This window comes from Ooceraea biroi, chromosome 5, assembly GCF_003672135.1.
Source record: "Ooceraea biroi isolate clonal line C1 chromosome 5, Obir_v5.4, whole genome shotgun sequence".
Classification (NCBI taxonomy): Eukaryota; Metazoa; Arthropoda; class Insecta; order Hymenoptera; family Formicidae; genus Ooceraea; species Ooceraea biroi.
In genome coordinates this window covers 7,056,929-7,074,181 of record NC_039510.1, presented here as the reverse complement: position 1 = coordinate 7,074,181, position 17,253 = coordinate 7,056,929, and the positions used below count along the sequence as shown (strand labels likewise).

Genomic DNA, 17,253 nt, shown 5'->3' with positions numbered 1-17,253 from the left:
ATGTTTCATAAAATTAGATATTTGTTTCTTCAAAAATATATCAAAAATATTTCGATTCCGCGCGATATGTAGCTCCTTGTGTATCTTAAAAATCATTGTACAAGGTTTGACTTAGACTTACAATTAGATTTGATTGAATAAGAATGGTCAGAAATGCATAGATTCCGAGACGGCTTTCCACGAGTGTGCCGCGAATTCTAAACGCATGGCATTCGCGTTGCAGTTAATTTTCAGTGGCGAATACACAAAGGCGATGAACAAGGACTGGCACAGCGGCCACTTCTGCTGCTGGCAGTGCGACGAATCCCTGACAGGACAGCGCTACGTTCTCAGGGACGAGCATCCTTACTGCATTAAGTGCTACGAGAGCGTCTTCGCCAATGGCTGCGAGGAGTGCAACAAAATTATCGGCATCGACTCCAAGGTACTTTCATCTTTCACGATGTATTTTTACATAGAATTCGCGAGTTTTGTTTATTACAAAATTACTCCAAGTGCAGACAATTTTCAAAATCTTGCATTCTTTAAATAAGTAGGAAAAGATATGTTTGCTTTCAGGTTTGAAGATCGAGTTTAGGGTTCTTACAAAATTGTCCTAACGTTTTTCCTCTTCGTACGTACGTACGGAACAATAAATTACCGCGCTTCATTCGCTGTTCAGCCTAAAGGCGCAATTAACCGCCATCGAATGATTACGAGACTAGGTGTCAATAGATGGCGAGGCATGGGCGTTGACTTACTCATTTCTAGAAATAGAAGCGATGATGCTGGCTACCCGTGTATCGGCTTTGAACATCGATTTCCGCTCTCTTGCGCATCGTTATTGTGATATTTCGCTCGTTCCTACGCGCGAAAAAAAATCATCGATCCGCTAACAAACGGGTGATCTTTCCCGAGTTGTCATCACTGCATGCGAGTTATGTAATTCGCGTGATTAATAGTTCCCACGAGAGGACGCACTGTATCCGTGACGGTTTCCAGAAAGCGTTAATTTTACTATTCAGAAATGATTAATTTTATGCAGATGCAAAGCATGCGGAGCTGCTCAAGGAAGCTCGAGTATCTTTTCACAGTACACATAATTCCATAACACCATTATTCGCTGTCTTGCGATCGTGTCACGCGAGTCCTGATTTATTAACATCAGAATCATCTAAGTTATTTTTTCATTACTGCGAATAAATCAGTAATCCTAGAAAGATTAGAATAAAAATTGACGAAGCAATTGCGTGACAAGACATAAGGCGAAAAAATGCGCGTAGAAAAATAGAATTATATGGAAAGATAGCACATCGGTATAATTATTAGTAGAATTCTAATTGGATCTAACGTGATCGATCATTATTTTCAGGATCTGTCGTACAAGGATAAGCACTGGCACGAGGCCTGCTTCCTCTGCAACAGGTGCAGGGTGTCCCTGGTGGACAAACAATTCGGTAGCAAGGTGGACAAGATTTACTGCGGCAACTGCTATGACGCCCAGTTCGCCAGCCGTTGTGATGGATGCGGCGAGATCTTCCGTGCAGGTACGTAATTCTCAACGAAAGAGATCCCTCTGTCAATCAATCGTTTTGATGGGTCAAGTAAGAGTGACTACCATGACCGTTTACAAACGTCGTATTTGTAACGAACGAGAACGAGAAGGAATGTCTTACCTGACTCTCTTCGTCTCTCTGCTTTCATACCTTGAAAAGAAAAACAGGGGAAGTAAAAAAGTTGATTTAAGATGGAGTAGAAAGATGAAAATGGATTTTACGACGCGCTACTAGTCTTGCGCAGAACTTTCCTGCATCGTAATGTCTCCGAAGAATTTACGATGCGTCGTGAAACCCTGACGATGAGATGCAATGAACAGCAGTGAACGAGGGGAAGACGAGGGTGCGATCGTAAGAATACAAATCCGTGACTTGTGCAGCGGTCGAGCTGATCGATATCCATCACGTGAAGGATAAGCATCACGTGAGACGAGCGCTTCAATCTGTCTTCTTACTGTCGACAATCGCGTCGACAATCACACCATGAAACTCAGATGAATGGGAGAAGGAAATAACTCGCGCGGTGAGACGAATACGGAGTAACGATCGCGGTAAATGATGAAAGATCGAGTAGGGCGAATCTTGTCTAATAATTTCCATTTCATGTTGATGCTTGTTCTCAATCGATCACTTCGTACTGCGACAGTGATTCATGGTGTCGGGTACGCGTGAGCGTACGGGCGAGGGAGAACGAGAGAGAGAAATGCGATAGATCTTGTATTCGGCGTTTCTTATTAAGGTAACTGAGTCAAGGCTCCGACTGCAGACACGGGCCAATTATTGTGAGCCATTTTGAGTGTGCGAGCACGTCGCTTCGACGTCTAATTCGTCGGCTCTCTAATGGCATCAAATCGTTCTGCATGAAGTCTTAATTGAACCATGTCTGTCTTTCTCTCGGAGATCTTGTCCGAGTTCGCAGTCTGTATTCTTCAATGTGAACATCTTCTTTAATACAAACTTGTCTTGCGACGAGATGGCTACGTTACGACACGAATGCAAAATCAGTAATCAGATCCCGTTAATTCTGGGAAAATAAAATAGCGAATCAACGTGATATCATCGCAAATTAATAGAACATAAATTCTATATAATGATTCCTTTTATATAATGAATTCTTTATAATGAGCATCTAGTTCATATTCATGATCTCCGAGAATTTAAGCATAAAACTGTAAACGTAAAATAAAAGAAGTTTGCAAGAATTGGACAAAAATTGGACAGTAGAAAATCTTTGTTGTATCATTCAAATGCACTTTTTGTTGTATTTAAGAAAGCTCTTTTTCTCCATTCGCTTATTATTTATTAACGACAGTAAGTAGCGAACAAACGGGCCGTTGCAGAAATTTGGTTTTACGAGAATTTTATAGTACGCGCGCGATTAACATTGAACATTTAAAATATTACGTTCCGTACTTCGTGTTCTTTGGCGATCAAATTTGAGTGCGGAATCGAGGTGCGCGCGTAAACGGATCCGAAAGGTTACCGGGTAACTGTGGCGGTCGGCCTTTTTCGAGACGGTGAGAAACCGGTGATTACACTGAGACGATTATCGCCGTATCCACCTCGTTGCTTAAAGTTCGCGCCGCAGCCTTCGGACCCCGCGGGGACCGTACAAGGGACCGATGGCCTACATAATAATACAACGCGCAGTATTTTGCAGTGCGATGCATTCGAGCGATTGCCGGACGCTTAAAAATCGACGATCGCGCGTTTGTCCGCGAGTTCACTGAGTAACGCGATGCATGTCTTCACCCGAGATAGATCTGACGTAATTTCAATATCTAATGTTCATGGGAGAGCTCGCGTGTGTAAACTTACGGGCTTCGATACCAATGAGATAAAACAGGCGAGAGAAATTCAATCTAAATAGATATGACGTAACTTGTGTCTAAGCGCTCGGGAAGATATTGTAGACTCGTAGGCCTTGATGCGAGTAAAACAAAGAGTGCAAGAAGAATCCTGAATTTAAGAAGCGGGTCTAAGAACGAACCTAGGTGGAAAAAAGTCGCCCTCGATGCCGGTAGATGCCGCAAAGTATCATCGCGCAATCAACCATCTTTTCCCAATATTCAAATCATTGGATTCCATTTGATGTTCACTTGATGTCTAACATTGTATGCAGAAATCACAAAAAATTACATTAAAATCACATAATTACATTAATTAATCGCAAGAGTCGAAAAGATAAACTCATCACTAGACTTAGCTATCGTCGCGACGCAGCTCGTTAGGCTGCAATTTGCGTGATACTTCCTCGGCGAGGAAGATCAGACAACGTGGGAGTCGGGGCGAGTCGCAATTTCGCTTTTGACAAATGAGAAGGATCTGGCTGACGTGAGTGAATCGTGGAGGATCGTCGTCGAGTGATTCGCCGTCCGTGCCAGCGTGTGTCCGTATACGGGGCTCGACATTTAGCGAGCTATCACGTATCAATCCTCGGGATCGCTAATAAAATCCAAATTGGACTAGCGATACCACAAACATGCGATTTATGTTGGAGTTCGATTTTCCGTGTCCTTGTTCTGCCGGAAAACCGATCGAAGAGTCACTCTACATTGAAATAAAGTTTCAATCAATTTCTGAAAGTTTTAGATATGCAAATTGCGATCTGAACGGTGTAATTATAATAAATTTTTGAGAATCGCTTTTGTATTCGCTTGTTACATTAGCACTATTAAAACTGCGTTAGTGCGCTGATTGCGGAAAAAATCGATTCCAAATTGAGCAGAAATGCGCCGTTAAAATCGAGGTCGGGGTTCGCGTGGTTCCTGTATATAGGTGTGCGCCGCGTTAAGTGAACATAATTTCGATTCGATCGATGATCGAAGCTCGCAATATGCGGAATCCTTGAGGAACTACCTGCAACGTGTAACGCAACGGCGATAGAAATACCCTAATTGAGAACGAAATGCGCGAACGATGTGACGTTGGTCAACGATGCGTTTGAAACGTATGAATTGGTGCACTTCATTGCCGCGATAGATCTCATTATACCTAAGAAATCAATATTACTTGATTGGCAAGAAATTTAATCAAAAAAAGCAAATAACATTATCGATAATTTAATGACACGCATTAATTCAGTTTTAATGATTACATTATTCAATAATATAACAAAGTAATTATAATTATTCTCTCCGCGGCACAATGTTTTATTTGACATTTAGTACCACGTCCACGCAGATTGCAAGAGCGATGTATCGCGTTTAAATTTTCTTGATCGGAGAAGACGAAGGATCAAAATCGAGAATTTAGAACCTAACTCGAGTACCTGCATCGTGTTTCCAAGATCAGCGCGGGGTTCTGCGGGAGGCCGAAACGTGGAGGCGCATTTCCAGATATAATCAGGCATAGCTTACTCGCGTTGCCTGTATAGCGGCCGCAAGTTATCACACGGTAACACACGTTGCGCCTGCTCGCAACGGTGACTCTCCAGCGTGAGCTGAAGAGCCGTCCGCCTTCAGTGGCTCGCAAGACCTCGGCTCAATCGCACGCTCGATTCTCCACGTTCGATTATTCGGGCACCGGGCACCGGCCTTTCTCTTCCATATTTGCAGTTTATCTCGCTCCCTTACAGCACGAGAAACTCGCAAGCTCCAGATTCGAAATAACGAATTCCTGAACGAAATCTTCGCGATCGGTACGCTTTTGATTTCAATTCGTCACGCGATCGAGACTGAAATAATTGTAATTGAATTGTAATAATTAGAATTGAAATAATTATAATTCATTCGCGAGCATTTCGCGCGGATCTACATCTCTCGGAGGCATCGAGATCATGATATCATCGAATCGATCGCGTTCGACGCAGAGCGCCAAGTAAGAGAGGCGCGACGAGATTTCCGCTTCAGAGTTCGCGTTTCGCGCAGACCTCGCAGCGACTGGTGAACGCGAGCGCGTGTTTCTTGGTGGTGCGATCATTTCGCGGCAGCGTGAGAGAGAAAGAAAGGAAGAGATTCAGTCGCGAGAGAGGAAGGAAGCATGGCCACCGACGCGTTGAGCGAACGGCTGTCAAGCAAGCTGCACCTGCAGACGAAGACAGTGGGCGAGGAGAGGATCAGACGGGCAAAGGAGAAGGACGAGGACGTCGCGATCTTCAGTATGGTCCCCATGAACGGCGATCCTAAATTCCGATGCTGTTTGGGCAAGGACTGCTTGGTCGGGGACCCGAAGAAAGCGGATCCAGGTGACGATTGCGACGATCGTTCGTCTCGAATGCGAATTATAGGGATCGCAATATTAATGAATCGATATTTGTTATAACGAACATTTTTGAAAGATTAATATTGTAACACTTGAAATATTATGATAAGTATATAAACATCGCGAAATAATATTTACCATGCATATCTGGTGTTTTCGCAATAACGCGAAAGAATCGCGAAAGCATTTTAGAACGGTTTGTTTAGTGAGACGATAATTCTCTTGTATCGATCGACGTGAGGAACACGCGGCACATTAATTTGTTTCGTTCGTTGTTTTCTAGAGCAGACGTTTCAGTGCGCTGCAAAAAGTTTCCTAAGAGTTTTGTGAAATAAGAACGGTTTTGTATTATGGATACTATCAAGCGCTGCAGTATTCGCGTACTGTCATGATGCGATGGCTAATGAACACGCAAGTGTTATCGAATATTTTTAAGAATAGAATTTTAAAGCCTATCACTTGGGATCATTGAACGTTTTAGATTCGCGAAACTTGCAAATTTAATTCAATTAATGACTTTTATTTAATTAACAAAATTGAGATTGATGATAATATTCATCTCCAGAATTGATGTTTTACGTTAATGTAATGTGAATTGTACAGTCACATCCTACATTCTACACTCTACGTGCACAATTAGACACGCCGATTAAGCGGTAGAATTAAAAAAGATCTAACGGGATATCACACATGTACGTGTTCCATCAAGATTTCCACATTCGATGCATCTATTAGTATCTATCATGTTTTTCATCTATGCTCGCTCTTCGAAGTTTTCGAAGCTCTCGCGGCGCCGAAAGAACCAGCTGATGCTGAATCAGAAACGGTCAAGCGTAATGATAGCGTAGCAGAGAAAGGCTAAGGAAGAAAAGAGAAAAAAGAAAAAGACAGAAAGAACGAGGGAGCGAGAGAGAACGGATAGAAAACCTCGAGCGTGACCTTATCAGGAAATACAAGCGCGCGCGTGCGCGTAATCATTCAATGTGTGCAATGCTCTTGGCCGACTCGCTAATTGCCACCTGATGCGAAGCCTCGATTCCCAAGCGGATCGGTATCGAATCGATGAGTTCGATACGAGGCGTCGTGGTGTCTCGCCCTTCGCGCCGTGGAATTTGTAGTTTACCGCGACGCTAATGCGTTTGTTCTGCAATTATCGGTTTACCCGCCATTCGCGTTATCGTCGCTGATGATAGCGGCGTCGCGGAAGATTACCTTTTCGCATCCATATGTGCATATGTGTGTTCATTCCCGACAAATATTTGCACAGAATCGCGGTGGGCAGAAGACATCGCGAGGAAATCACGGTCGCGCGATGCAGGCAGCATTTGCGTCGTGCGAGTGCACGCGCGCGTCTTCGTTCTGTCATCTTAATCGCACGTGCGATATACACGTAGATGTGACGGTCAAATATGGTTATGCAAATCAGCCACTCAATAATATCGGCGGCGATAGAAGCGCGCGAGGATCATCATCCGTAAAAATAGCCGCGCTTTTGCGGGACGCACGAGGCCCGAGACGCAAATCCGTCTCGAGTTAATCTCGATGAACAGTTAGAAGGGGATAATTCAATTCAATACGATAATATGTTTGTTATGTTTTGCGAAAGGAGAAAACTCCTCCACTAAGCTTATTGCACTGCATGCACTTATTATTCTTACATTTCTCTTCGCGAAAAAATTAACGCAATTTAATATTATTAATTTGCGGATTTATCTGCGCACGTAAATACACAGACGTAAAATTAAAATAACGGTATTGGTTTACCGTGCACGCAGCGTGGTAATACACGCAAACAAAACGGCAGACTTTATATTAAGGATGTTACACCGTTAATATCCAACGCAGACAGGTCTGATTTTTGAATGACTGGAATTAGGTAAAATTCCCGACACGCAGGTGAACATTAAAATCGCATCAGATGTTAATATTGGGCCTTGGACACTCTGCATGAACGGACAGCTTCACGCGAAGTCTGTACAGTTGCGTATCTATGATTGATGTTATTGCAAACGTGACTCACGACATCGTAAACGTCGAAGCAACCGGCACGTACGCGCTTAGATTGAAAATATTCAACTGCACGCGTATTGATTTCATCGAATTAATTGAATGAGGCAATCTTCAGGCAACAAGCTTGTGATTAATTTCTAATCGATAGAGGAGAAGTCGATTAGCGAAGAGCAATTATCTTGCCACGTGGCGAAATAAATTGGGAAGGAGGAGGAGGATGTTCCCTAACATTTTATCTGACGACGTTATCTGACATTTCTTTAATTACGCGAAAATTTCACGCGCACTTGTTTGGACCATAATTTATTCGCGCGGACACGTAATCAGGTATCGTCGCGATCGTGCACGCTGATTGACACAAATCATTTTTGCGAAACACTTTGGAATTTGCTTTTGTGCGACAAGAACGACATTACGTCGGAGACGCGCTCGGGCTATTGTGACAACAAAAGTTTATGCAATTCACCTCGTCGGAATTTTCAATGCGCATTATTTGGCTCTAGGAGAGGCGGATGATTGTGCAATTTGCAATGAATGGGCTTGTACAGTACCGTTTTATCGCTAAAACGGTAAAAAAGGAGGGAGATAAGAAAGACAAAACGACAGATCAATGCATGGATCGATAAATTGCGATGAACAGAAACGTTGCGATCGACGCGGTAGTACGCGCGGGATTATCAAATTGCGCATCGAAATTGAAAACGTGGTTCCATGCGCGGATAAGGCGCTTGATATCGATGTATTAATATGTATGATATCATTAGCAACGCTACAAGTAACGGCTACAGCATGTCGATACATTGTACATGCTTCAACGTCACCCGGTCCGGCGTGTCCGAAACGAAACGTATCGTTATCCCCGGTCGTGATCTTTAACTTTGGCCTTCATTTCAATAAGAACGCGAACATTCGACGTTGAACCACGTGTACGTTAACACGATTGTAAATCAATTCGTAAATTATCAATCAATTAATCACGTGAATTAATCGAGAGGAGACAATCATCAACTTGTTAAAAAAATACGAGCATATTTATAAATGAATGCACGTTTTGAGCCATTAAAAAGTGGAATTTTGAGACTAAGAAAAAAGCTTAAAATTTAATTCTCTTACGCTGTAATTGAAATAAAAACGAATTTTCAGATGGATGCAAATGGATTTACACGCGTTGAATAATCGCGACGTGCAAGTCGACTGCGTTGATTCTCGCGCGTTTTAGTGAACGCTCGTATTTGCATGGGTCAGGAAATTTTCGGACTGGCATAGCTTCTGCTTCTCGTTAAATTATATTTAGACCTGACGGAGGAAAGGCAGCTTCTGCGCCACGGTACAGTCGGCCTGCGAGGGCGCGTTACCAATTTGACGAGTGATAATTGTAAAATCCGGTGGAACAGCCGCGTTAACGATCGGCGAGCGCCGCGGAGAGAAAGAGTGACGATAATTAACGGCAGCATTCGCGGATGCGAAAATAGAATAGACGGTGTCTGTTGGCTTCGCTGTTCATCCAATTAAGGAAGGTAGCACAGAATAAGTCGTCAGAATGCCATATCCCTAAAATCAACCTAAAGGACTAAGGAAACATCCAGCAATCCCGGAGTACTTTAAAAATCGCGACGCTGCGTCGCCCAAGAGGATATTAACGGTATGATCCTCGAACGGTATTTGCGACTGTCTGCGAAGGAAATTGAAAAATCTCCTTCGTCACGTCACTGGGAAAAGACATTTCATTACCGTAACAAACGGGACGAGTCATTTAAGCGCGTGAATGACACTTCCTAAGTAGGTTTTAAAGACGCGCTCCCCTCTCGTTTATCAGCGACATGCAATCTCGAAGGATGGCACCGCGCGTTGCCTTCATCCGAGATATAAGTGGCAACTGCTGCATCAAACATCTGTATCTGTAATTATGCATTTACATACCGGACTGTTCAAGTTTCAACACACCCTCGTTACACCTGTAGAGACACCGTGATCCAATGGATTTTCATTTGATTAATTATGGGAGAATGCGGAGAAAATTATTCGCTGATTTTTCGATACGTCACACGTCCTAGAAAATTGAAATAACGAGACAAGCTTATTATATAAGACGATATTCCATACAGTGACCGTATACAAATGACTTATATTGACAAGTACGGATTCTTACGCGGACATTCGATTTTTTAACAGAAGCTCACTGCTCATAGCGTGAACGGCTCACGGATCAACGCGAGCGTAAGATTACCACATCGGCCTTGGGCCATTAGCTTTATACATATACGGAGGTATTGCCTGGCCCCAACGTGACGTCACGGGTCTCCTGATTTGAGTCATAGTGGTCCACGAGGCGGTTTACGTCGTGTACGAAAGATACGAAACGTCAGTGTCCATCTTTAGCATGCTCCTCGCAGTGCATTGTATCGTATCGAAATGAGATATACATGTGAAATAAGGATAAAATAAATATATAATAAATATAATATAATATGAATAATTTCAAGAAATTTCACTCAAAAAGAAAAAAGAGAATACAGAAAGATGGACAATAAAATTCAAAATAGAATTTATTGCGTTTTCTTGTTGAACACGTCACAGATATTGCAATAAATTCCAATTACAACCCCTTAGAGAAGATTACTTCCGTAATAAAGCTCTGTTTCAATTAATAACTAATTTCAAAGATGCAAATAACGTTTACAGCATCTTTTCCGTTCATCACGAAGCGATACCAAAAGTGTGCCTCGAATCAGCCTTCACGTTAACTTCTCTAAATTTGCATTATGACGACGTTAAATTGATCATCAGCGACGTAATTGTAACGTTAACGGGCGAAACGATCAAGACATGGGATCGGGATAATTAGCCACTTAATAACGTAACGGTGCAACGGTGCTCTGAATTGGCCGCTTATGTCCGCTGGCTGCGCGGTGTGTAGTCTACAACTGGAAAAGCCAATTTATTAAATGCTCGTCCGCGGGTGTTCGCTGACGAATGAGTAATTTAACGAGTTTCTCTCGATTCGCGGTGATTGATGAGCCCGGTAAGTGTCGGGCAGATATTGCGCGCTGTTCATTAATCCTCGTCGACTGTGATGGGGGCGATTATCGACGCTTATACGGTAATACCAGACACGATTTCCGCATACGGTAACGGGAGAGTTCTTTGAATGTATCGAGACATTCGGGATGGATTTAAGATTAATTTTGACAAAGTCGCATTTCGATGCGTGAAATATTATTCTTGGAAACACGTCTTCTCGTTTCTTAAAAAAAAGAGAAAAGGATTTGAGCATCTGCTTTTTTTTAATGAAACAAAATCTTTTGATCCGAGCTGTCATCTTGTAGACGTGATCCTTCGTCATCGTGAAATCGAGCTGATGATTCACGAGACGCGTTATCATCCTTAATGTCACATTAAAGTGTGTCATTTCCCGCGCCTTAGCTCACCTTCCGAAATAGAGGGAGAGGCACATTATTAATTCGTCTTGTCTCACGGAGGGCAAACTAAGAAACGTGAACACAAGGGACAAGGCGAACGCCCACGTTATCACGAGGTCCGCATGAATAAATTTAATCCATTAATCGATTGCGTAAGCGAAGAATATAAAGAGGAATAAAAGTATCGTGGAGAGAGGACTTCTATGTTAAAAGTGATGTTGAGATTTATTAACCTACTTTGCTATTCAAAGAGGCAACATTAAAAATTTAAATAATTACAGGGAGCTCTGTGAGGAATGTAGTTTGCATCTCATCGTTATTTCGATAAAACAGCGTACATTTTGATACAATAATTATATCATTACGGCAGTTGGTATTATTATAATTAGTATTATACTAAGCTAACGTACAAGTTGCAGTTTGAAGTACGCAATTCGCGTGTAACGTTAACGGCAGACGATATACGTCCGCGTTTCCTAATCGGCGGATCTGCGACGTTATCTTGCCATTTCTCAGATCACAGGCCAGAACGTGACCACGATAACGAGCTGACAATGCTCGTCCGCCAGCGTTACATCACGTCACGTTCCTCGCATAATGCTCCTGGATCCTCACGAAAACACGCGGAAACGAGAGACACCGTTTTCTTCCCGATTCCAAATTACAGTGATTTCACTACGATGAACACGCGAACGAAACAGCCTGACAAAAATCACCGTTTCGATCTCGGATGTTTGTAAAGCAGTAAAGCTTTCATTTCCGCGTATGACACATCGAACGTCTATTTTCTATTGTAATCGTATCACTTGAGCTTTAGGGTGATTATTGTATTAGCGGAAGAGATATCAGTCTTTTCACACAGCCTAGTCGTTTTTCGAGAACATTGATAAGGTTGCTATGCCAAGATAATAACAACATTATATAATAATAGAACACTTCGTAATCCTAGTAACTAATGATTTCCTAGATAAAGCTCTAATAAACAAAGGCAGTTTTATCGATGGATGATTTATTGAATTCTTCTTGTCTCGGTTAAAAATATATAATAAAGAATTTCTCCAATGGAACAAAATAAAACAAATAAATGCCGCGAAAAGCTTTACGCATAAAATCGATAAAATAATCGAATATCTAATAAATTGCTACAAAACCGCTCCGTAAAACCATCTCTCTATTAACATTTCGAGGTGATCTTGACCGCATCGCAGTCGACAGTTGCTAGATGAAGGTCGCATTTGTCTGCAATCTGTCTGTGCAATCCGAGTTTCCTGACTCATCGCTGCTGCGGCTCGCCGAAATCGCAATCGCGAAACCGCACTGCGGTTAATTTCGCGCGGGTGTTCGCGTTCCCGTGTGATCGTCCGCATCTGTGTGTACTAATTACAGATCGCGATGAAGACAAAGGCTGACGATGTTTAATGCGCAGTTCAAACGCGAATCGAACAGAAATACCGCATCCGCTCAAGAACGAAAAGACTCCGCAAATCGATTGAATTCGCGTATGCAAGGCACGGAGGTGCCTTACGCGTGATGGGGGTGATGGGGAAACTCGTAAAGAATTCATTTTACTAGGGGGTTCGCCCAGACGATGACGATGCACGCGAACGAAATCGCGGTGGTGCAGCTGGCCAGTCGTCGCACGCAACCCGCCGCTCGTCTAGACGCTAAAACAGGGATGCTAAAAAAATTTTGCTACCATCGTCCGTTCGAGACTTCGATTTGCATTTTTCATTATGATTTCGCTATTGGTTTCTTAGACGAATTAAATTATAAACGTAATAAACGAGCGCGAAAATAATTTTAACTGTGTGAAATCGGTTACAAATACAGAGGTTGAAAGGAAAATTAATTTTTATTTAATTAAATGAAATTGAAGAGAGGTTTGAAATTAAGGAAGAAATATCTTTTTTCCTGTTTTAAATATAAATAATGATGCGAAGATTCTTCTCCTTTTCGTTCAAGTAAACTTATGCGATCCAAGTTAGATCGTTTGATTTCAAAAGATGCGTTATTCCAAGGGTGAATTCTAAAGGTGCATCGAGTTTTACACCATCTTGTTGCTTGCGCGTTTCAGGTACCAAGAAGATGGAATACAAGACCAGACAGTGGCACGAGAAGTGCTTCTGCTGCGTGGTCTGCAAGAACCCAATTGGCACGAAGAGCTTCATCCCGCGTGAGCAGGAGATCTACTGTGCCGGATGCTACGAAGACAAGTTCGCCACCCGGTGTGTTAAGTGCAACAAGGTGAGCCGCACCTTTTGCCGCATCGGATGACTATCGTCTCGCATCCGCGTTATATTGCGTGTCGCGCAAAAAGCTCATCGAGCGTGACGGACGAATTAAAAACGAGGTCTCCTTCGTCACGAGAGACCGCAAATTTCGAAAAATTTGGAAAATTTGGATTCCGAAGAATGAAACCTGTCACAACTAACAAATAACATTTGTATCGTTGAGGCAACTTGTAAAATTCGTGAACTCTTTCTGTATCGCAGATCATCACCAGCGGCGGCGTGACATACAAGAACGAGCCGTGGCACAGAGACTGCTTCACCTGCAGCAACTGCAACAACTCTCTGGCGGGACAGCGATTCACGTCGCGTGACGACAAGCCGTACTGCGCTGAGTGCTTCGGCGAGCTTTTTGCCAAGAGGTGCACCGCTTGTTCCAAGCCGATCACCGGTACGATATCGAGTGTATTATACAGTATACAACATGTCCTCGCAACTTGCAACTTTTCATTTTTTAACAATTAAGTAACTTTAAGATCTCAAAATTTAATCAATTTTAAAGTAAAACACTCTTTTATTGATGGCTCGCAAATATAATTAAAACTCTTTGGCGTTTTAATATTTTCGCTGAGATTTTCCGCGCATTTTTAGAAAACGCGACCATAAGCACACATCAAGTGCGGAAGTAAAAATTAAACTGAAATGACCTAATCCGAGCGCGACGTTTGATTTCCAGGCATTGGCGGCACTCGCTTCATCTCGTTCGAGGACAGGCACTGGCATAACGATTGCTTCATCTGCGCGGGCTGCAAGACCTCGCTGGTCGGACGTGGCTTCATCACCGACGGCGACGACATCATCTGCCCCGAGTGCGCCAAGATGAAGCTGATGTAAAAGCGTGCGCGGACTTCACGAGAACGACGGCGGGATCGACGGAGAAGAGCAAAGGGATAGAAGGGACAAAGGGAGAGCAGGACAAACTTCCGACGCGAGGGGGAGAGAATTCAATCGAGCGGACTCCGCCGCGCGCCGTAACGATACCGTCGCCGCGATTTCACTCAGCGACTTCGAGATTGTAGAAATCGCGTAAGAAAACGCGAGATAAAAATATAACAAAAGTTATACATAAAAAAAGAGGAAAAGAGAGAGCTCGAGTCGACGCGAAAAGTTCTGCCACACGCGATCGAGATGCGTCTTGACGAAATTTTCCGCGCCGGCTTTCTCCCTCAAAAGGGAAAGCTCGAGAATCCTCCGGCCAAGCTCTCGTCTTGGTCAGCGCAGTGATTTCGCGGTCGCCGATGAGAGGATCGTTCGCAGGGAGGACGGACGGCGCGAGAGAGAGAGAGAGAGAGAGGAAAGAAACGCGAGCATCGTTCCTAGCTTTTCGTAGTCGTAGTGACGTTAGTCTGTGTTCGTTGTATCGTTCCACGTGTGTTTAGGATCGCAACGGAGGGAAAAGCACGCGCGCGTTCGCGTGATTACCCGTTCGATCGTCGCGTCGCGATCGGGATATCGAAGAGCGAAAGAAACGAGGATATCGGAAGAGAAAAAAAAAAGAAAGAAACGATCGGCGAGCTGAGGAAATCGATGTGAGGGAAAAGAAATCAAATCGCCTTACTGTTATTAAAAAAAAAAGAAATGATCGTCGATACGAAACGAGCGTTTTCGATTGGAGATACACGAGTATGAGTAAGCCTTAACGCACTCTCCACGTGCTCTCTCATGTTGTTACTAATATTAATATCGTTTTCGCTTTGTACAATGGTAGAGAGATATACGCGCGCGCGCAGAGAGAGTTCTATATGTTATATATTATACATAGATATATTCTTATGGAGAACTAAATTTGATATACGTATAGCGACGTTATTTCTATTCGACTCCCACTCGCGAACACACGACGGTCCAACACGTACACGCACGCCACTGACACCGACATGAGTTCATTCTGCTGACACACCACAATTTTTTCTCTATCTTTTCTCTCTCTCTTTCTCTCTTTTCTTCTTCGTACGAGATGCTGTACACCTCTCGTGTGTCTAACGTCCAAATGTAATACTACAATACCCACAATTAATTTCTCGAACATTAGCGGAGAAATAAACTTCCGAGGGAAAACCGCTAAGTGACTTAGCGATTTTTTATATGATAAATAATCTGGACTTCAATTATCATTTTATTAATTATTCGCGAAAATAAATCGATCCGCAACGTGGGTTATTTCTCGAGGAGGCCGCTGATTTTATGAAAATGTTGATAAAGTGATAATAATTAATATCTATAATGATATCTATGAATTCTTTCGATTCATCTTAATCCTCCTCTCGTTCGACGATGTCCTGCGGCTTTTTTCTCTCGTTTCAGTCTTTCTCTCCCTTTCTCTCGTCCGTCGAGAGAAATAGGCGCGCATCGTCGTTAAAGATCCGTCATCCCGTGTGAATCGCGCGCGCACACACATACACACATGTCACACACGGAACAACACGGATACACAACACAGACACACGTCAAGCATTTTTTGCACTAACATTAATTAAAGAGAATTTTATTGAAAAACGAAAAAAAAAAGGGAAGACGACAGAGCGAAAAAAAAAGTAGGAAGAACACACACGTACTCACACGTACACACGCACATACAGAGCGGTCGTACTCGCAATACACAACACAGACACACGTATGCGTACGAATGTGTGCGGCGGACGCACGCGGAAACACTGTACTATCGTGGCCTTATCCGCACCGAGTACCGTAGGAGCTAAAAAGAAAAAGATAAAAAAAAAGAGGAACACTAACGTCTTACAGTAATTTTACGAGATACTTAATATCAAATCTATATTGTTATACAACGTGAAACGAAAGTAAGTGCGGCGCGCGCGCGCCGAGCCTACGAGAACACGGGAACCTACTAGGTTCGGACCACCGCGAACGTTCGGACCTTCGAGTCGCGACCAAAATGCAAGTCACACACATGTGCTATAATACATATACATATAATGTATGTATGTTCCCGACGGAGTCACTTACACACTAATCGCCTTAATTAGTAAACGATAAAAAAGAAAGAGATTATTCTATTATTCAGCGTACCCTATACACACTGTTACACATTGTAAAATTGATAAATAAATAAATGTAATTATTTACGCGCGAGAGTCTCGCCAAGTTCCCCGTCCCTAACTCACGATAATTGCCGAAGTAGATTAACAAAAGAGAGAAGAAAGGCAGACGTGCACATTTGCAAATAATTTGTTCGTTAAATCAATATTCAATATTTAGACTCGTGATGCGATCAAATATCGATTTACGTAAATTATTCGTTTATACGAATTTGATGCGCGCAGAACGAGTTAACATTAATTAATTGGTACAAAAGCGTAATTAATTATCCGGTTAATGACGTATTCCGCTGCCATCTGGTAGACCGCTGAACAAAATCATCGTACGTCGATGATCCGCTCGCAGACAGAAGGTGGAATCAAGTTCCACCTTTCATCTCCAGATGTCTATACCATTCCCTCTTGCAAGATAAAACAATCATTCGTGGGAAAATTCGATTATTAATTAGCGTAATGCTTCTGTCGAATGCTTCTTCATCAAATCATACCAATTTTCGATATTTTATCCAATTCTTTCGAAGCGTTAACAATTTAACTTAATGGGTAATCGCAATTTCAAAGTTGAGTAAACGTCTGTCGAGTTCAATTCAATTATCTGCTTTTACATAAAACGAAGAACGAGAAGATTATAGGTAATGCATGATGCTGCGCGATTGTATTCTCATCAAGATTAATGAGCCCATAACTCTTCCTCCCTTTCTCTTTCTTTCTTTCTCGGTTCTACTAGTTATCTCATTTTTTG

The 17,253-nt window shown here is 42.7% G+C and overlaps 1 protein-coding gene across 8 annotated transcripts in view; it reads left to right on the top strand.

The window, feature by feature from the left end:
• The window catches only part of LOC105287547 (four and a half LIM domains protein 2), a 60,404-nt gene extending 43,863 nt beyond the window's left edge, over positions 1-16,541 (top strand). For 6 of the 8 annotated variants that reach the window (XM_011353147.3, XM_011353144.3, XM_011353148.2 and 3 more), the window contains 5 exons: positions 224-424; positions 1,352-1,526; positions 13,242-13,411; positions 13,660-13,846; positions 14,132-16,541. In XM_011353147.3, coding sequence (XP_011351449.1) covers positions 224-424; positions 1,352-1,526; positions 13,242-13,411; positions 13,660-13,846; positions 14,132-14,289 — 891 coding nt within the window. In that variant the 3' untranslated portion in view covers positions 14,290-16,541. Of the gene's footprint in view, positions 1-223; positions 425-1,351; positions 1,527-4,931; positions 5,722-13,241; positions 13,412-13,659; positions 13,847-14,131 lie in introns of those variants that run through there. The other 2 variants (XM_011353149.3, XM_020034356.2) reach the window with 2 other exon arrangements.
• Positions 16,542-17,253: the final 712 nt, after the last annotated feature.